Genomic DNA, 21,943 nt, shown 5'->3' with positions numbered 1-21,943 from the left:
TACAGGTTTCTGCCCAAGTTTTAAGGTCCTGGGATGAGCTGTGCACTTCAGTAATGTCATGGAGCATGATCAGTGAATCCTAGAATCAATGCTTTCTCTATATGGATGGCCATATATAGAGGAGGGATGTTAAATTGTACTGAGAATTCTAATCTTTCCATTTTTTCCTTTTTACTTCCTCCTCTTCCAGGATACTCAATGTATGATCTTTAGCTTGTAGCAAGGATCTTTAGACAAATGAATGGAATGGGGAAAGGAAAAACAGAAATTATCAGAGACTATCATTGACCAGCTCTGATTTGTTTATGCCAATTGCAAGTGATGTTGGAAAAAGATGGCTTGAGATGCTGCTGAGGAAGGGATGTGTGTTCGTCTGCAGGTGTGGCTGTGACTCAGCGCAGCCCAAGAATGAGAGTGTACTCTGGACAATAAGCTCAACCTAACTATGCAGAGCCTTTAATTAATGCTACCATTCAACCCAGTAGTCAACAGTCTGGAATTCTCAAAGATGATTCTTATAATGTAACCTTCAGTCAGCTATTTTGAAGCAACCACAGGTGTTATGAAGACACCACTGACTTTGATTCAATTTGTAAGGTTCCTCGTTGTTCCTTCTGATCCAATTCAGATGAATGTACTTATTTCTACTTTGAAAATCTTAAATATTTGCAGCAATTTTTGCTCAAGAAAGACATCAGTATAAGAAATGAAGAAAGTTCAGATAAATTGAACTCTCTATGAAAGATGAACTTCAATCTTACAAAAAGGAAACTATTGCTAACATATTTTACACCATATTTACCACCCAACCATCATCATCATCACACTGGCCTCGTTTCCAAGGGTTCACAATGCCAGGCAAGAGGACAAATGTCAGTGGAGAACTAGACTGAATAGCTCATTGAGGAGGAAAATGTCAGCGGCTTGTAAATATTAGGGAAGGGGCTGGTTCCAGTGGCTTTGCCAAGTTAGGAGCGAAGCCTTTCTTTGGATGAGATCATTCTAAACGGCAGTGCATAGCAGGTTAAAACAAATGCCTGCCCTGCTTTCCTGGTCAGAAAACTATTTTTTTTTCCAGTTAGGTTTTTGTGAATCTGCCCCTCATTCACTGGAAGCTCTAGCTCACTGAGCAGATATAGCTGGTTAGAAGAGGTTCGGTTGAAAGAATTAACGCTGCTAAGTCTTGTTTCAATGGAAAAGTTTCTCTTTTCCATCAGCGAGTCCCAATTCACTTGGCATTTGTACCCTACGAGATACAGTTAAAAAAGTAGTACAGCAACTGGGCTGTCAGATCTCAGCCTTACTTTGCAAGGCATTGTGAGCTTTGTACCTTATTTGTAATAAGTATTTCAGAGATCTAAGTGTCAAATGTATGAGTATATTCTTATGTATATTTCAAGGCTTAGGAAATCTTTGAATAAAACTACTTAGAATTCTTTTTCATAGACAAATATTAATGGGGGTAAATCAATTGAGTCTTATTTTATGATTCCCTTGGATTTGGACTTTTTATCACTTTATGAGCCCTGGTCATGTTGGTGGACATTGGAGAGACTTACTTTGTCGTTACCATTTTAAGTTTTGGAGACATGTAGAATATCTGCTCTTGTGTTGGATCAAATCGAGGAAGGATTGACCTCTAACCAAGAGATTCTTCCACCTCAAACCTCAGTAAGCAACAAAATCAATAAAATAATTTCAGTTCATTCCATGTAAAGCCACCTTCTCTGGTTTCAGCCAAGGGCCATCCAGCTGAGTGCCATTTCTTACATGCCCTTGGTGGAAGAAGGGAGAGGCAACAGGGTTTGAAGCCACTCAGAATAAATCTTATTTAAACTTTATTCCAAAGTCTCAGTTTGATTGGGAAAAAATATCTCCAGAGAACTACCAGAGCCACTTGGTTGATATTTTTAGTCTGGAGTCAGTTGGATCCAAAGCATCTGGCTTCTTGTCCTTCCTTTCTTCTTTCACAGGGCTGAGCAAAATTGCCCTGAAAAACCACAGAGTCATTTGAAATTCAGTCAGGGCATCTGCCTGTTCCGTAATAGAAGATCTGGACCAGAATTAAGCTTGAGTGATTAGGATCTGGCTCTTTTTATTACACTTAAGAGACTGATCAAAATCTCCCCATAGCAGTTCTCGGGGAACTTGGTCCTCAAAAGCTGTGAACAAGCCCTGTTTATGTCCATGAAGTAGTTAAGAACTCTGAAGCCATGGTCTTGGTGACTCTGCTGGAATAGTCTAAAGCACCAAGCTGCTTACCTGGAGGCTCAATCCCCAGGGACCCACCACAGTTCTTTGCTTAGTTATGCTTAGTGCCCTAGTTGTGACCGGCATTGTTTGTTTTGGGTATTAGTCTGGCTGTCAGCACCCCAAAAGACTGTTTTCTTCTTGAATCTGGAAGGCTAATATGGACTACAATGGAGGATGCAGCTGAGTGCACACAAGTTGATTCAGTGAATAGAGTAGCACCCAGTTACCTTAGAGAGAAGAAGGTTTTCTTGGCAAGGAGATAACAGAGGTCCCTGTTGATGAATTCATCAATAAAAAGAACTTTCATATGTATACATGGACATCCCCACACATGTGTGTATGTGATATTACAACATTACATTGTCTCATTAGATGCTTTTCACCATCTGGAATTAGAGAAGATTTTGAATTGCTCCTATTTTGGAGCTCAGAGAGAAGTTAGAAGTCCATGATTTGCCTAAACTCACCTAGACGATAAGAAGATCCAAGAACCATTCTCGGCTTTCCCATCCCTTTGTTTCTGTTTGATGTACAACTGTATGAGTTGAGGGGCTGGTACCCGGGTCATAGCATTTAGCAGACCTCTCAACGAGGCTATAATTGCTATCATGTTGCACCTTTTACCCTATTGATAGCTCACACATAGCATTATAATACTGAGCATTTATGAGTGAGGTTTAGAAATCTAGTGTGTTTTCAGTGTCTAGAGTGGCTGGCTACCTGCCCAGCGGAGGGTACTGTGAGGAGGTACAGTTTCAGATAGCTTGGATAAGTAAGATGTTTAAAGCTTGTATAGTACAATGTTTGTAACTGAGTTAAGACATTGGTAGCAGCCACTTTCTCATTTAGTTAATAATACAATATGTGCACAGTGATACTTTAAGAATTATTCCAAGTTCCCAAGAACTATGAAGTGATTTATTTCAGGACCTTACGCTTGTATTGGAGATGGATGAGCATATCAAACCACCAATAAGATAGGGCGGCCAAACAGTGGCAGGGGTGAGGTCCAGGCATTGAAATAATTTTGGATGACTTTTTAGGTTTTGCTGTGGATTTGAAATGTAGAGAATGATGATAGCTTTCTAGGTGGTTGGCCAAGAATAAACAAAATGGGTGGGCCCAGAGACCCAGACATGCGCATTTTAGGGAACAAGACTTCCTGCAAGACCTTACAAGACCCATCTTACTGGGTAGACATGAGTTTATAGTAATAATAAAATATTGATATCAAAACATTTATCTGGGGTAGGGGAAATGATTAAGATGATAAAGTGATTGCCATGCAACTGTGAGAACCAGAGTCTTGACCACCACCACCCCCTCCCGCCCCAGCATCCACATAAAAACTGGGTGAATTTGACTGCTTAATAACTCCAGCTCTTGGGAAGTAGAGGGAAATGATTCCGAGGTCAAGCTCATCAGCTACACTAACTGAATCATCGAGTGCCAGGTTGAGTGAGAAATCCTGCTCCAGAAAATAGAGTGGAGAGTGACTGAGGAAGATTGTTAACATCTGGCTTCCAGATGTGCATGCATTTATGCACTTACACATGCATGTGCCAGAAAACATGCAAATACACACACACACACACACACACAGACACACACAGAGAGAGAGAGAGAGAGAGAGGGAGGGAGAGAGAGAGAGAGAGAGAGAGAGAGAGAGAGAGAGAGAGAGAGAATCCAAAAGTGATTGAGAGTACTGTGCGTGGCACTAAATGCTTGGATGAATGGTTGGATTCATCAATGAAAGAGGTGTCATTAAAGCCTTTGATCAGGAGACACACTGAAAGAATACCAGCTTACCTTGTGGCCATAAAGAATAAGGGGGTAGGACGAGATGTAACATGAGCACATGTGACAGGTGCAATGAGCAGGGGACACACCTGGAGGCCTGGACGGGCTTGAGGACCAGCACCTGAGAAATCCATGGGCTCTGTCCCATACCAGCTCCTTCAGACTTTCTCTTAGACACTTGCTCCTTTGATCAGACAGTGTCACAATTTTTGCTCTAGCCCTGAAGGAATATGCCATCTATCACTTTTATTGCTCCCTCAAAACTGACTTGGATGAACTTTTCAAATGTCTCCAACACTAAGTTATTTGAGCCTCTTTTGGACATATTGAGCAGTTTGGTATCATGTTTGAAACGTCTTGCACACCTCGTCTTCTAGCCCAGTAGATTTTTAAAGTCCTCTCAGTGACGTTCCTGTCAGGTGGCTTTGACACTTTGTCACTGGAGGTGGCTCATGATTGCTGTGGGCATGAATGTCAAAGCTGACCCTGGATTTCACTTAATCTGTGACACAGAAGCAATATTGTCTTGGGGAAAGGCTCTGCTGTTAACAGAATGAGGTTTAGCAAGACATATCTGGAGAGGCTGTGCCAGGGGTCCAAGAGGTCACCCAAGGTGAATGCTTTACAAGAGGGCTTGCAGGGGGAAGCATGTAGAACTCCTGTCTGTGGTTTATTGTAACACACAGGCACAAAGCAAGGTCAGCAAAACGGAAACACAGGGTAAGCCTGGAAGAAACCAGCTACTGCCAGCTTCAGCTCCAAGTCCTGTAAACTGTGATAAGTTCTTTCAGTAGTGAGTTGCAAGACACATATAAATATTATTTATCTGTCTCATTAAGGCTCCTCGCCCAGGAATTTCACTGAGTCTTATTTGCCTAAGTATCTTTTGCATAACCCAGAACAGAATGCTAGACTCCCAGAAGGAAAGCAGGGGTTCAGCATGAGCAGTATTAGGCCAGGAGCCATTCAGATTGTTCTGGGAACTGAACAAAGTCTCCCAAAGGGTAAGATGCCAGAGGCTAAGCCTGTGCCAATTTTGCCGGCACCTTTCCTAAGGACAGGAGTCTCTCTAAGGGTAGTTAACTATTCCCTGAACAGGGAACAAAGGAATTCTGACTGTTGGTGATTGTTAAGGAGAAGTTACTACAAAGCCAAGAGAGTCCTGTCGCAATTCCAAATACGAAGTCACGTTCCCAATTTCTCCCTTTCTCCCTTCTATCACCTCTGTAGGAGGGGCTTTAGTTGGGGAGGGGAAAGAAGGTCAATATGGAAGGAGAGGAAAGGAAAGGGAACTACCATAATAACACTAAGGATGCTTGTGAAAGCCGTAAGGAATCATTTTATATTTATCTAAATTCACATATCACACATATAAGTCTATGTACACATACAGTTTAAATGAGATTATGCCACTTAAGTGATAATGCTTCATCCAGGAGCCATAGAGAATCTAACAAATTCCCTAGTGCCAGGCGTGAGAAACCTCCTTAAGAGTTGCTGGTCATGGGAGTCCAAAAAGACTCCTGAAAGAATAGACACTGTGGCTATTGCCCTTGGCTGGTTCCCAGAAGTTGAAGGTCAGTCCCCATTGCTGAAGACACTGAGCACTTTGAATACAATACAAAGAGGTCTTGAGCTTGACCCCCAAGCCCTCTCCCTGAGGATTAGCTTTTGCGGTATCCTAAGGTGCTACTGGATCTGCCGAAGGAACAGAACATTGAATGTTCTGCTCAGCTGTGACACCCATGAACCAGAACAATGGTCAGCACAGTGAGATTGCCATAAAGGCACAATAGTGGCATGTCAGTTTGGACTTGAGGCCAATTGAACGTGAGGGAAATCATGCCAGGTACTGGAAACCTAAGCAATTACCTGAGGCTAGTTAGGCCAGCGATCTTTTAGGAAAGCCTGCTATGGCCAATTTCGTAACCCAGGGTCATTCCTAACTGCAATCTAGACCATTATCCTTATATACACAGTCAGGTGCAGCTCTCATCTCCATCAAAGATACTTCTTTTTTCAATAGGTGTAGACCACTACAGAAAGCCATGACTAGTCAGACTGCACAGAACGATTCACTGTTGGGTGCCCAGCCCCAGATGAAATATCTGCAACTCCCCCACCCCATCTTTAAGGCTCAGGGAACATCTTGGAAGAGGGGACAGGAAGATTGTAACAGTCAGAAGGCCAGGAAGTCTGCTGCAAGATTGAATCTTTTGTATTTGACAGGGAAACTTCACAGGAAGAGTAAAGTGGCTGCATCCGGGAGAAGACTCACTGGGCCTTACTGTGTACTTCCTTTGGGGGATTACCTTTCCTGATGGGAGAGACAGTTTGCCTGTTGGTCTAAGGACATTCTTTGACAATTGCATTGTCTTTGTTACTGCTCGCTGGTTAAGAATGAAATGAAAAGCTGCTTATTTTGAGAACAAACATCCTGTGGGGAGGGTGACAGCCTTTGCACTTACTATTCTAAGCTTGGGCGTCTCCCAGACCCTGGCATCTAGGCACTGCCTTTGCTATTTAATTTCTCTTTTCCTGGGTTCTCAAATACTAAAGTTAAACAGAGCCTCAATGGTACGTGATCAGGTGAAACAATGCTTTTTATTTTAGTTAAAAATATGTAGTATAATTTATAATATATAGTTTATGATATTTATGTATGTATATATATATTATATGTTCATACATACATATTTCCTAAGGGAAAATCTCTTATTTTAGTGTGGCTAGCTTAGAGAAGTTTGTGGTGTGGGAGACACCACCGCCTCCTTTATCTCATGCTCCAGATGGCCCAGAAATAGAAAATGATTTCATGGAGGAAGGTGGAGAGGGTAGTTCTATGTGGTACTGGCAGTAATGGTTACTATAGCAATGGGTGACAATTCTGGCCTCTTTTACTTCAGTGAACCTCAGGAGGGCATGTATGGGCTGCAATGAAGGAGGTTTTAAATTCTCTGTCTCTTGTCCTACTGTCTCAGGGCTTCCAGCAAAAGTTCTCCTTCCACAGTAAAGAGATCGTGGCTATCAGCTGTTCTTGGTGCAAGCAGGCGGTAAGTGTGGGATGAAATATGCCTGTGGGCTCACGTGTGATTATATCTGCCCATTCCAGTGCTTGGGTTCCTGCCTGCATGAGGAAAGATTACCCTCACTCAGCATTCAGTTTTTATCATATAGCATCCTTAGAAGGAAAAAGACTGCAAAATTATCGAACAAAAGCAAATATAATTAGGGTAAAAACAGAGAGAAAAATTTTACTTCTTTCATTGAACTTGAAGCCCAGGATGAAAGACTGGAAACCCTCCCTGGTTCTCACCCTGGAACTGGAATCTAGAGCTCCTTCCGCCTAGACCACCCACATCTTCCCTGTCCATCAGACTGCTAAGGGCTCCTCATCATACCAAGTACAGCCCAGGAAGCCTTGAGTGAACTCTGCAACACAGGGTCAGGCATCCTGGCTCTTCTGGTCCTGATGTAGGTGGCTTTGTTGTGGGTCTGTGAAGAGTGAATGCTTTTCACATTGTCCCTTAGGTTTAGATGTTTCTGTAGCTCTCCATGCGCGCACCCACTGGAATATAGCCCTTCTTTATATCTGACCGTGGACACTCATAAAGAGTCCACACTAATTTCCCGTTTTCTCCTCTCATTCTCATCTACTCTTAAAAGCACTTGGCCCCACTGTGCGAAACAGATGCGGCACCTTCTCATTGGCTTTCCTCTGTGGGTGCGTTTTTATTCACTCTAACCCAAATGGCAAACTATGGCATCCAGGGCCAAATATGGCTGCTCCCTGTTTTTATATAATGGTTAATTGCATCATAGCCATACCCAATTGTTTATGGGTTATCTGTAGCTCTGTTCGTACCTCAGTGGTGAGTTGAGTGTTTCCCACACACCCACGCCTTTTCAGAAAGAGTTAGTTAACCACCTCCCCCAGCCTTTCAGCCTGTCTACTCTCTTTCTTTCAAGACAGTCTTGCTACATAGAATATGCAATCTCTTATATTTGTGATCCTTCTGCCCCAGCCACCTGAATGCTTGGATTATATGATATGTGTGAACATATCAGCTTTCCATCTACTTTTTTGAGTGACTGTGTGGATAAAAATATATCACCCATTTATTGCAAAGGAAACCTGAAAAGAAGGTCTGTGTTGTGTTAGATTCAAGGTTCACAGGTCTACAAACAGCAGATTCAAAGCTAGCAAAGGGGCTGGAATAGATATAGTTTGAAGCGATTGTGGTTGATATTTTTGTGGGTTAAACTCTTTGCACTATAGCAAGTCTATATGATTCAACCTAATAGTCTCACTAACGTAATTTCCCCAAGGCCTTCATTTGTCAAGAGCATCCCGTGACTAGGTAGAGACCCACTGTTCTGGAAGGTTCGGTGTTTGTTGTGCTACCATCATCCCATGTTTTGTTTCCTTGGCATCTCCATGGCTTCCCACTTGTCACACATGTAACCTTTGTGCTTCTGTTTAAAAACATGCTCACAAGTACCAGGCTATCCTACCATAGTGAAACTCTACATCCTAAGGGCAGGATCTCCCTCTGGGATTAAGATGTCAGCTAGTCCCCTAATGCTTCCCAATGCTGCTGGCTTTCCTGATGGGGAAAGAGCCTGCTGCTGGGATGGTATCAAGGCAAGTCTGTTCTGATAGACTTCTGCTCCTTGACCCCGGATGGGATGTCTTGTTCAGGGTCCATTTATTTGAAGCTTTAATCCGACTTTACAGTGAGCACTCAATATTCTCCTCATTAATCTGTCATCTAACTGATTCACTACAGAGACTTGCTTTCCACTTAACCATTGCGGCAGAACTTTGGCCAATTTCCCACATTTTTAATATCCCAGAAAGTGTGGAAATCGGTTTTGCAAGGTCTTATATGCAGAATATATCCACAAAAATTACAGTATTGACCTATTGTAATAGTACAAGTAATTCCTTCCAGGAAATTTGATGTGAGATAACAAATAATTGATCCTCTGTGATGAAGGAGGAAAACCTTGGAGAGGGAGCTGGGCTTCCTGTGTCTATGTCTTGGCTCCAGCATTTAGAGGCTATACATTCCTGAGTGTACCTGTTAGTATCCAACTTGGAGATGACTCAAGTTTAAGTTGAAAGAGTTGCTTAAACAGTATTTGAGAAAGGCAATGGGCAGGCATTGAGGTTTAATCTGAATTGCTAAAGAAACAATCAGTTTTGAAAGGTTCAAATGATATTTTTCTGGCGTGGCATTCCTCTGGTTCAGCTTGTTTGTGGATCTCAAATGATGGGTGGCATGGGAAGTTATTAATTATTTAATCAGTATTTTATTCATGATTGATGTTAATTAACTGCTGGACCACAGGAAATCTTGACAATATGCAGAAGTCAAAACAAAGTCTTTGTGATCGTGTGAAATAAAATTAGGGTAGCTGTGTTTGCCAGTTTTCCTCAGACAGCCCTAATTGATGTCTGTTCTCCTGACGCTGTCATTAGCAGTGCTTTCTTTTACTTATTATGTATCCAGTGTTCTGTCTGCATGCATGCCTGCCGGCCAGAAGAGGGCACCAGATCTCATTACAGATGGTTGTGAGCCACCATGTGGTCGCTGGGAATTGAACTCAGGACCTCTGGAAGAGCAGCCAGTGCTCTTAACCTCCGAGCCATCTCTCCAGCCCTTCTTTTACTCTAAAATAGCTCCAGTTCAGTTGAAATGTAAATTGTGTGTTTATTACAATAAGCATAATTCAAGATCAAGCCAGTTTAAATAAAAAAATACTGCGATTAGAACCTAAGTCCCTTAATTATTGCTTAAGCTGTTTTTGATGTTCATTAGAAATGAAATATCCCCACGCATGGCTATCACCTCATAATCAGAAGGTGACTGAAAATGTGGTTAGGCTGAGGTTGTAGTGCCAGTCTCACACCCAAGTGGTGAGTTAAGCCCCTCACACTGGGGTGCTGTGTGTTACAGTTACTAGTTCATGTTTCCGTCCTTCCTATAGCAAACAAGTTCCTCAGGCTTGTCTAGTGTAATAGGGCCACTGCATTTTTAAGGGCTCTAGATAAGCCCAGAAGTGATCTCTTTGTGTTTTGCTAGCGCTGAGGTTAATAGCTTCCTAGAAGAGGCCACTTGCTTCCTTCCTGGCTCCCTAGGCTTGAAAGATTACTTGGGAGGATCTGCAACTATTATAGAAACAGGAGGTGGGCATTGTCTTCCCAACTGTCTTTATTTTCTCCTCTATATTATATAATAGAAACAGTTGTGTGTAATTAAGGTTAGTAGAGCCCTTCAAGGCTCAGCATCTTTATAGAAATAGTCCATTTAACTGTTAGAATGTTAAACAGTTAGCAGGCTTCATCCTGCTAGGTTCCCATTTACAACTGTTACGTCTATGCTGAAGTGAATTGCTCTGGTCTTCAAGCTTATGGTTAGATGGTTGAATGCTGATGGGGTGCATGTGTTTCTTAATGTGTGCTTGTGTGTGTGTGTGTGTGTGTGTGTGTGCGTGCGTGCGTGCACTTATGTGTGAGTGTGAAAATGTGCGTGTGCTTATGTGTGTTTGTGTGTATGTATGTGCTCGTGCATGTGTGAGTGTGAGAATGTGTGTGCACCTGTGTGTTTGTGTGTGTATCTATCCCTTCCTGCTGTGAATTACCTCTTACTCGGAATTGCTCATTAGCCTGTTTTTCTCTTCAGTTTCACAATAAGGTGACCTGCTTCATGCTGCATCACATTGAGGAACCCTGCTCCCTGGGGGCCCACGCTGCTGTTATTGTCCCTCCCACCTGGATCATTAAGGTGAAGAAACCTCAGGTAACTGCAGGATCCTGGTACTGCTGGCCTAGAGCAGAGAAAAATTAACCGCTGTGATTTGCTTTTCTCCCTCAATAGTCTTCGGGCTCCTGTAACCTCCACAGATTCATCCCTGTGGTGTGGTGCTTAGCTCCTAAGCTCATCTCAGTGGCCCACCACTTGATCTCACTGGGCTCTCTCGTGGAACCAGACTCCCATCCTCACGAAAAGCCAGTTTCAGAGTAAGGGTGTGTCCTCTTCATCCATGTGTAAAGATGCACTTTGCAGGCAGGTCTCCTGAGTTCCAGTGAGTCCCAATGAGGGGATAGTGGGTTCTTACATGCTCTCTTTCCCTCCAAGCGTGAGAGGAGTCCGCGGAGAGCAAGGTTGGCAGGCGTCATAGTTTGGTTATGATTTCTGCCAGTCTAAAGGGCAGACTGTGAGTCATGACCTCCATTACATACAAGGTCTGCTTAGAGAGCCACCGTGGTTTCTTAAGGAGAATTGAATCTGCTGTCTTAGTGTCTAATTCCATCCTGTGCTCTTAGTGGCTTTCCTGTTTAAGCCAAACTCTTCTTATTCGTCTGGGGGACTTTCCCAGGGATGAAGGGATTATCCTTGTAGGGATTATCCTTCTGTTTAAAAGGTGGGTGGGATTTAGAGCAGTAGACTAGAAAGCAAGTGGCAGGCAAGACAATAGCACCCTGTGTACAAAATTATATTTCTGGGCCTGTGAGCTGAGTTGGATCATGCTAGGTCTGCTGAGACGTGTAGGAGGAAGCATCTAAAATAGCGGGCCACTCTTGGTTAAGGATGATTATACGACTGAATTCCTATTCCAGAGTCCACAGTAACCTTTTCGCTATGTTTGTGTTTTGCTAGGAAGTATAATTTTTGTGGAGCTAGAACTCAGCGTATTCATCTTCAGACATCATACCGAATATAATGGCACCTTAGGACATGGCTCATTAAATGCTTCCTTCATTGAGACTATCTTCTTAACCTTTTAGAGTTTAAAGACTACGAGAGAGGAACATTAGAATGTGAATACGGATGTATGACTACGCACACAGAGAGAGATAAGGTGGACAGACAGATAGATGATGGATAGACAGACAGATAGTAGAGCTTCTTGTAGTTGGACAGACATCCTGTTCTATTATACCCCCCATCTTCCTTCTCCAAGCTTCTTCTCAATGTCTCTGAGGGATTTTTCTGATATCTTTTTGTCTCCATGCTCTTAGCAACTCACCTCTAATGAGCTGCACTCTGCACTTAACGGATCCGTCAGTCATAATCTGATCACAAACTCAAGCTCGACTTTTAACCCCTGATTAGCCGTGAGTTTCAGCCTTCTTCCGACTGTAGTAACGGAACCGTGCTGATAGCACTATCCCTACTTGGCAGGGTTTTCTTTTCTGGTTGTTTTCCTACACATTTTGTCTGGGTCTACCATCTACAACACCATTCTTACCCTATTACTTCTTCTCTGTAAGGAAGCCCACTGCTTCTAATAAAGTCTGCATGTATCAAGAATCAGTCCACTATCAGGCCCGAGCAACATCCAGCTCTTTCTGCAAGCTGGCCTTCCTCTCCCAGAACCTACAAATTACATTCTAGATACATTTATATCTCCCCTAGGGAGCATATGAACTCATAGGATCGAGTTGGGACACTGTAGTCTTTGAAGGGAGGATTGTACTTAGTCTTGTAGTTTAATTTGTAGTGCATAATGAGTAATATACGCATATTATCCCCTCCCCGTACAAAAGAAACTGCAGATTAAAAAAATGGCTCCTTTCACTAATGTACAAAATTGTAGACGCCTCTCCTAGCTTCTCCATCATTACGCCACAGTTTCCCTCCTGGTTTACACGCGTAGAAATTCACCATTAGGATAGATAGAGAACTGTAGTGTGCCCAGGGCTGAGAGTCGTTACTAAGTGATGCCGTGCTACAAAGAATTCTTTAGAACTTGCTTAGTTAAAACATGGCTCTTGGGTAGATGTCTCCAGTAGTGTACATAGCCCTAAGTCATTTTAAGCTGTTCCCACTCAGCAGACATTTCCCAGTTGGTTCATACCCTTACCGATAGCTGCTACATCGTTTCTAATGTCCTATTTGCAAACAGTGCTCTGTCAACCTCTCTACTCCGATGAGGTTTTCTTTTTTCTTGCTAGTTTTCCTTCTTTACTGTGTTATTATGATGGGATGAGCTTTCATTGCTGGAGTACCATGAAATGGAATCACAGGCTTTTTTTCAGTGACTAATGCAATCCCTCAGACTTGCTTAAACTATTTCCTTGGGTGGATTATGACGATCAACCAGCACACGTGATTTGATGTTACTTGGAGCTCTTGAGACCCGCTCCTCAACTTTGGGGACGAGTTTTCTTTGTTATTTGCTGTTGTTAGAGCCACCTTTATTCCAATGGGGCACCCAGAGCAGAAGGTGAGCATGCGTTAAATAAACAAAGCTCTGGCGTCTTCCTTCTGTGACCTGTCAGAATGTTGTCTGGTGTTTGTGGGAGACACTCCCTTTGTATAATGAAGTGCTATATCACTTTTAGGTCTTTTAATATAAGCAATTATTTATGACTCCATAATCTGGGAAAAAAATCCCTCAAGGGCATTAAGAGCTAAAGTTTCATTTACAGTTAAATGATTCATCCATAAGGAGGTCTTAACTGCTCAGGAAGGAGTCATAACTCTGATAACAGTCTGGTTGATAGGTTCACTTCCATGGCAAGGTGAGATCATTCTGATACAGGGTCCAAGAAGACAAAGGGCCTTTATCTTCTCTGATGCCTTTCACCGGAGGATAGGTATAAAATGCCTAGAAGGCAACTACTGTTGAGATTAAAAGGCCGCAAAAACCAGTTTGAGATGTGTTGATCTTGTAAGGGAATCACTTAGACCACTGAGTTAGCTGCCCTGGCTAGAACAGGCAGGCTTTGTTTTAAAATGTCAGAGAAGTGTGAAACGTTTGACTCTTTCATCATACAATAAGTTTCGCACATTGCCTCTGTATTCTCGCAAAGCAGGCTACTTTGTTGAATTCCGCAGTACCAACCCAGACAGGGCAAGCTTTGCTGTAAATTAGCACGAATAGGTATCTTAACTTGTCATGGCGGTGGTACATTCCAAATCTGCCTTCCTAGCCACCCGTTCCCCCCAAGGTGTTGCTGCCTTGTAAGTGAAGAGATGTTGGACATTTGTACTCAAGCAGAAGGGAGCCACGGGAATAGTGAGGTGTGCTGGGAAATTCCAGAGTCCTTGCTATTGCTGTTTGACCATTCTTGATGCTGTAAGCATCCTCAGATCTCACACAGACATTTGTGGGTGCTGTAAGTCAATCACTACCCTTGTTTGTAAAGAAAGCCTCAGATGCATTGGTCTCTGAAGCACTTGCTGCATCTATGTTGAAAGACTGTTTTGTGTGTCTGCTTCTTACTAGACTTGAGTTGCTTGCTTGCTCTGTTTTCAGATTTCTTCCCTCATTTCTAGTTCTGTGTTTCCCAACTGTGCTTGACCATCAGAATCACCCCAAATGCTAAAAACTTTATGAAAAGCTTAAGAAAGATGTGTGAGATCCTCGCCTGTTGCAGTAGAACTGCATCTTAGAATTTAATTGTTGAGGCCCTTAGTGTGTTCCTGTGAGCAACTGGTATTTGCATTTATTTGGTCTAGGCAGGAAATGAGATAATACACCAAAGCATTGGGGGAGACAAGCCATCATATCCCAGGCACGATTGTGAAAAGCAGAAGAGGCTTAGCGAATAGTGTTGGTCATATGGCTGTGACTGGGGTGTGGTTGTGCACTAAGAATTTGTGCTGGGTAGAGAGGCTAACTGATGTGAGCAGATGCGTATCATGGAGTGGATTCCAAGCTAACTGCTTCACATATACCATTTCTTGTTTAAACTTTCCAACCGTCCTATGAGGAAGGTGTTGTCATTTCGTGCTGAAACTAAGAGTCTGTTGTTGCAAACCTTGGCCTGACTCGGTAAAGTGCACGCATCTCATCACAGGAAGCTGCCATAGGATTCGTAGCCAGTCCATCAGGCGCGTGGTCCCCCTGGTGATCTGCTTTGCTGGGGTCTCTCTAATGCCACGTTTCAGTTACAAAGCCACATTTTCAGCATCGTGCATGATAGTATCGCTCGGGAAGCTCTTCATCTTTGCTTCGGCTTCAATTCAAGGAGATTAGTGGGGCTGCACAGGATCTGGGCTGAACATCTTTTACAAACTGTCCGAGCAGGGCTAGAAACTGATGCTGGTTGAGGAGGGCTTGGAACATCATTTGATGACACCCAGTGGGAGCTTCTTCTGCAGCCTCCGCTTTTCCAGGCTCCAGCTTATTTCTTCTACATAAACTGAAATTGATTAAAATATGGCATCAGCCTTTAAAGTGAAAAAGAGACAAGAATGTGATAAAAGGTGCCTCTAGCTGAGGAATTTAGAGCCAGATCTGTTTGCAGGGGAAGTCTAGTCAACAATGAATAGTGAAGAAAGCTCCAGAATCAGGAACACCCAGTTTCTTGAATCTCGTTTCTGGAGAGTCTCTGAGGTCCTGAAGACATTTTCCTTTGGTGGAAGAAGAAAACCTGGGGATCCATAGTAGTTCTTCAAAAATTTCCTCGGCCTTGGTGCTAATGGGATTCCTTCCTTCCTTCCTTCCTTCCTTCCTTCCTTCCTTCCTTCCTTCCTTCCTTCCTTTCTTCTTCCTTCTCCTTCCTTCCTTTCTTTCCTTCCTTTCTACCTTCCTTCCTTTCTACCTTCCTTCCTTTCTACCTTTCTTCCTTTCTACTTTCCTTCCTTTCCTTCTTTTCTTCTTGCTTCTCTATCTAAGCAAATGTGAAATAAACACTAGCTCATTTGACTCCTGTTGAATTTGATGCATTAATGTGTGTGTTGTAGACTAATGTTTAGTTTGGAATGCTCTAAGAAGAAAATGCTTGCAGATTAGCTATTTAAATTTCTCTAAGCTCGTTTGAAAACTATTAACTGCTCAAATAATGTAAGTGTGTATTCTAATGTCAACTTCTAAGTTAAGAATTCTGCATTTCAGGCTCTCAACACTTGATCAAACATCTATTATATGGTCAGTACTCTCTTACCTTTGTGAAGATGCAGTCTAATTCATATTCAGTCCACTAGTTAAATCTGATTTATGTTTGGTCTTCAACCAGTAAGTGTGATTGTCCTGTAAGAGTTCCTCCTCCAAGTATTTATAGAAAATGGTTAGCCGGAGTAATAATGGATTGTGGCTCATAAAATCTCTAGAAAGAGAATGTAAAATTAAGGGTCGCTGTATGTCAGCAACTTTGAGTTGCTTCCATTAAAATGTTCAAAGCTACTTAGTGGAGAGAAGAAATTTAAATTAATGGATGTTGAGACCGAGAAAGAAGGAGTAATGCTCACTATTACACTATTATATCATGATAAGGTTTCTTCCCAGCATTTAAAATATTATGTATCAGTGTTGATAAGGCAGTTGGATTGTGAAGTTCTACTGGGATCAAGTCTTATTTTAATTATTTTATAACTATTACTAAAGCAGATCATAAAAAGTAAACAAAGAAGGAAAATGAAAAAAAAAAGTGAAAAGAAAAAGAAAAGCATAAAAAATGGCCTCCTTTTTTACATTTCCACATAGGTGATCTCCATACCAGGAGATGAACTTGAACTTGGTTGGGCGGGAGACGGACCTGGTTGGGCGGGAGACTGGAGCCCCTCAGAGAATTTGGGATTCTTCCATTTTTACTGGGAGGGTTGGCAGGTATACCATGTGTTGTTATGTGAGTCCATCAGAGCCCCCGTGGCTCCAGCTCCCTGCCCCCTGTGGCGGGGAGTCAGTTGCTCACCCTGGAGCAGTGGTTTCTGTCTGTGGCTTACCCATGAGCAGTGGCTTGGAAGTGTCAAAGCATGAGAAGCATGCCGTCAACAGCATGCGCTGCTGTCCTCTTCTACATGGTTCTGCATGGAGATGCGGGGGTTGCCTGCCTCTGAGTTTAGCCTGCTCCCTTCTTTCCTACAGAACTCCCTGAAGGCTTCCAGTAGGAAGAAGAAAAGAACGAGCTTTAAAAGGAAAGCCAGTAAAAGAGGAACCGAGGTAAGTCTTTCAGAGAAATGTAAGTCTGCAGAGGCTGCTTAGCCCTGAGGATCTGGCCCACACTTGTTCTTGTGATGTGCCTTCTACACGCCTTTTGCCCTTTAGTCCTGTCTATGTACATTGGAATCCCTCCTGTTCCAAATCCGCCAACCTATCCATCAATTAGGCAAATCTGACCTGCCATATCAGAGTCAGAGCATCTGCCCCTGCTTGGAATGTCTTCCCCAAAACGACGGTGATGGTAAAGATGGTGATGAGAATGCTTCCAGAGCTCTTAGAGAAGACAGAGTAAAAGCCTAGCTCAGTCTTGTGGTGGGAGGTGCTTTCTTCCGGGTGATGTAGACACACTGCCGTGAAGGTTCAACCTTATGAGATAAGACTCAGGATCCTAGGAGTGCATGGTGTTCTCTCTTCCCTTGCTGTGTGATTGCTTCCTAGCTGTGGGCATTTATCCTAATAGTGCTGCCTTCCTCTTCCAGCAGGAAAACAAAGGTCGTCCTTTTGTGATCAAGCCCATCTCCTCTCCTCTCATGAAGCCTTTGCTTGTGTTTGTGAACCCAAAGAGTGGGGGCAACCAGGTAAGTCATTTCTCGTGCGTTTAGCTTTGAATATTTGATATGTCAACTCTCCAGGATAAAGTAAGATAGCACAACAGCTGAAGTGTGCCAGGACCAGGTTCAAAACCCCGAGAAGCCATCCTTCCATCCACAGCCAGACCAGACTGACATTTTCCTTACAGATATTCTAGAAGAATCCTTTCAGAGTTTCTTTTAGTTAATAGGTTTCAGGGTAAAGCAAAAAAGGGGCTTATTCATGTTCATTGTGGCCATACTGAGGAAGAGGAGAGCGAGTGGAAGGACTGACTTCTTATGTGTATATCTCCTAAGGTTTCACAATTAGCAATACGTTTGCCGACTTGTCTTTATTTCTTCCTATTATAATTTAAACAGACTCCTGTGTCCCTGTCCTCAGTGAAAGGAATAACCAGAGGTCATTTGTCACAACAACTGTAAACAAGTATTTTAAGACCAGAGAAATAATCGGTTTCTAAAGACTTCATTATTCCTTCTGCTCTCTGCCCACTTCTTTTGGTATAGCTTAAGATGGACCCCATTTAAGAATACAAAGACATCCTTACAGAAGTTAATGGTATTCTGACAGCAACCTTGCTCTGTAAAAGCAAGGTTTTCTCTATAATACAGTCCTTTATCTTTGTATCCATTTTTTTCTTCCTACTCCCTGGGGCTTCTTATTAAGACTCTCCTGTGGGCTTTTATTTTCTGTTATTTTCCTGGGAATCTGGATGTGAAAATATTTTTTTTTCTGACCAATAAGTGTACACTTTACACTTCAAGACAAGACTTTGTGAAGGTTCGGCCATCAACAAATAGAGATTTGAGACTCTTTCACCGCCCCAATAAGAAAAGATGTCATGTCGTCTTCAGAGTTTTGATCGACTCCTCCAAATGATGCCATCATTGCTAAGATAATGGATGTTTCCCAGGATGCAGTGACTGCCGCGAGACTTGCCATGTGAGCGTCTATGGTTTAAAAGGAACTCCCGCCTCCTCCTTCTTCAAGATTCCCAGTTATCAGCAACACTGACAATCTATCTCAGTTCTATGGAGAACAGATGTATCACAAGAAGCAATTTATTTCCTGTAACCTTTTTTGCATCCGTTAGTGATGATGTCCTTCCTATTCCAATGATGTGGCGCTACAGAAATGAGGAGTAGGAAAGGACCAGGTGCTGGGTTTCTTAGGTCTGCTGTTCAGTTTGCGCTGAAACACGCCCACTTAGGGGCTGACCTCCTTTAGCCTAACAAGGATGAGTGATGCAGTTGAGAATCAAGAAATGGAGCAAAGCAGATGCAATTAATTCCCCGGTTTGGGTGTCCTGAGGCCTACAGGCCAGTCGGCATCAGCTAGCTATATTTTATCAAGGCACTTCCTACCGAAAGCATATTTTTTTTGAGATAGGATCTCAAGTAGCCCAAGCTGGCTTTGAGCGCTCTGTAGGGTCCAGAATGACCTTGAACTTCCTGATCTCTCCCTCCACCTCCTGAGTCCTGCCATTACAGCATATGCCACTGTGCCTGGTTACTGCGATGCTGTTGGGGACAGAACCCAAGAATGCAAGCATGCTAGGCAAGCCCTCTGCCGCCTGAGCTGTATTCCCAGCCCGGAAGGGAATTCATGAATCATGCTACGAGACTCCCCGCATTGGACACTCGGATGTTTTTGTTTTGCCTGCCTTTGTGAGACTGTCAGACTAGTTAAGATCTAACCCTTTCGTGTTCCAGTCTCTGCAGATGAGTAATGATGGAGACTCCGTACGCTATCTATTGCTGCTCATTAAGTTCATTAAGGAGTAACAGACTAAAGAGGTTTAACTGATTTTGGAGGACATCTTTTTTTTTTGTTAAGGACACAAAAGGGGCTATTGAGGGGAAAGAAGTCAGGTGACCTTTGTTGTGTGCTCCAAACTGAGCACACCAGACTGCCAGAAGGGTGAAATTCCAGAGGGAAACAGTGACTTTGGCGTGAGAAGGAAATACCGTCCGGGAAGAGGCTGAACTGGAAGAGGGGCACTATGAAGTTACACAGAGGAGGCAATACTGGAGGAGAACCCCCTTTTCCACCACGGAAAATCTTTGTTCATCCTTCAGGGCTCACCAGTGCCTGGCTAAACCAGTTGTCAAAATCAAGCACCTGCTCTGCGGTGTTCTAAGACCCTGGGATGCACCCATCCGTCATGGACCATCAATAGTGTTCTCTGGGGGTGTGTCCTCTCGGGGCGTAGCACGCTAGGGGGCCACATCTTTGAATCCTGGATTCCCAGGGCACAGTGCATAGCAAGCAAGCGCTTGTATAGTGGGAATACAAATGGCGCAGCCGATGCAGGGTGGGAATCCTGCGCTGTCATGGCACTGTGGTGTTTGGGACGTGCAGAAAAGGATCCAGGAAGTATGGTGCTGGAGAGACCAGAACCAACCCATGGAAGATGCTTTAAAAATTGGGTTTGTGCCATGGAAACTGGCTGTAAAATCTTTTGGTTTATGAGCAGAAAGGTAACATGGTGAAGTTTAGTGTGCAGAAACTTGCCCGGGAGCCTGCTAAGGCTCAGGTGCCATCTCAGTACATCAGGGTGGTCCTGACTTTCCCCATTTTTTACGTGTTCCTGATGCTGCCTCTGCCTCTGCCTCTGCCTTAGAGGACAGACCTCATAGTCTGGCCAAGGCTTCCTGTTGCAATAAGTGGGGTGGGGGTAGGCATAATCTGGGTTTTTTTTTTCAGTTTACCAATTAATAATTCACCTATTTTACTCATCTGATTTTAGGTAAAGAGCGTTTTTGACTCATTTCCTCTCTGAAGTGTTGGCTCCCAAACTTTTTTAGCTTGCATTAGCCTTAAGTAAACAACTGGATGATATCGCCATCTAGTGGCCTGAAGAAGAATTGTCCCCCCATACTTCCTTAGGCATGAAAGAAAAAAAAAATGTCAATGTTTTGAAGGATAATATTAGGACTTATATTTGAAGGATTATATTATTATAAACACGCACCAGGACGGTTTTTGTTAAACTACACATTTTTTTCTCACCCTTTCTTTTCAACATCACAATAGCTATCCCTAGTTTTCCAGCACCCTCAGGGTACACACGACACCGGTGTTTTGCAAAGGTTTGGACACTGGTTGTACTGTTGGTACCAAAAACATTTGAGAGGACGGAAACTGGGTTCAGGGACTAGAACATCAGCTTTGAAGTACTGTCCCTGTGGGAGAAAGACTGCGGGCAGGAGATGGATTTACTCCAGCACAGTCCCCTCCTCTGTGTGGGGAGTTCGGTGTCTTTCTTCGTGTTAATTCATGTGCATGCACAGGGGCACAGATGTTAACCACTGGAACAGATCTTCATGGTACTGACAGGTGAGGTACTGAGACTGCTCACTCAGGCCAGTGTGGATTTCCAGGTCAAATGTGTGGTGGAAACTTGATTCTTGGACCAGAGCTCTCGGGCTCTGACCGAACAGAGGATCTGGAGGGAAAGGGAGGGACAGGGGGGTTGGGACATAGCTGCTGGTGGACAGATTCGTGCTGGCTGAATTTGTACCACTCCCTCTGAACCAGTGTTTTTCCCTCAGAAAAGTTACCCACTCCTAAGTCAGGGGTCAGTCATATCACTATGGACATGAGGGGACAGATAAAGAAACTGGCTTCAAATGAGAACTCTAACTCTATAAACTGTCTCCAAGATACTTGGATGCATAGTCTCAGTGAAGGAGTTAGATTTTTGAAGTGCTGGAAAAATTGCGATCTGGAGCTAACTAAAACTTTATTGCTTTCTACAAATTCAGGCTTCTATGGGACAGATGGGTTTGGAGAGAGGGCCGAGAGACAGTAAGTAGATGAGGGGACATGTCAAAATCCAGTCTCAAGATCGCCAGAGCAGTCTCAACAGATGAGATTAAAATAACGGAATCGCGAATCTGTTTACTGTCCTCCTTTCTATGTTACACAGTTGTTGGGAGCGTGAGCAGTGGGAAGCTAAGACATAAACCAAGCCTTCTGGCTCCTCTGATGGCGTAAAGCTTACCTGTCAGTAGCTGCAGTGGTGATGTATCAGGGTGCCAGCCCGACTTTTCTTGGTAAAGCATCTCAGGAACCATTTCCTACAAAGTGAAGTCCAGACGTTTCAGCACACAGGGCTTAGTCTATGGCTTCCTCCAGCTGTTTCGTCTTGCACCACTTCCTGCCTCTTGCCTCCTAAGACTGCCAGATGTAGTTTTCCGTGGCACATCTTGCTTGTTTATACCTCTAGTGACTTCTCTTGGGACCGTCACCCTTCCTCTGCTCCTATGGAGACACTCCGCTCATCTTTCATGATCACACTCCTGTGGCACACTTAGGAGACCTTCGTCTGATCAAAACTCGTGTTTAGACATGGTCTCCCCAGGTGGTTGTGCTTCTCACTGGACATCTCTGTCAC

At 43.4% G+C, this 21,943-nt stretch overlaps 1 protein-coding gene across 4 annotated transcripts in view; it reads left to right on the top strand.

Annotated features, from left to right (window-relative positions):
* Positions 1-21,943, top strand: part of Dgki (diacylglycerol kinase iota) — a 454,067-nt gene that overhangs the window by 206,058 nt on the left and 226,066 nt on the right. For all 4 annotated transcript variants that reach the window (XM_038320431.2, XM_038320432.2, XM_038320430.1 and 1 more), the window contains 4 exons: positions 7,035-7,106; positions 10,743-10,859; positions 16,879-16,953; positions 17,433-17,531. In XM_038320431.2, the coding sequence (XP_038176359.1) occupies positions 7,035-7,106; positions 10,743-10,859; positions 16,879-16,953; positions 17,433-17,531 (363 nt within the window). The remainder of the gene's footprint in view (positions 1-7,034; positions 7,107-10,742; positions 10,860-16,878; positions 16,954-17,432; positions 17,532-21,943) is intronic.

Source organism: Arvicola amphibius, chromosome 2 (genome assembly GCF_903992535.2).
Source record: "Arvicola amphibius chromosome 2, mArvAmp1.2, whole genome shotgun sequence".
Classification (NCBI taxonomy): Eukaryota; Metazoa; Chordata; class Mammalia; order Rodentia; family Cricetidae; genus Arvicola; species Arvicola amphibius.
The sequence above is the reverse complement of the archived record's forward strand: the minus strand, read 5'-3'. Positions and strand labels throughout refer to the sequence as shown.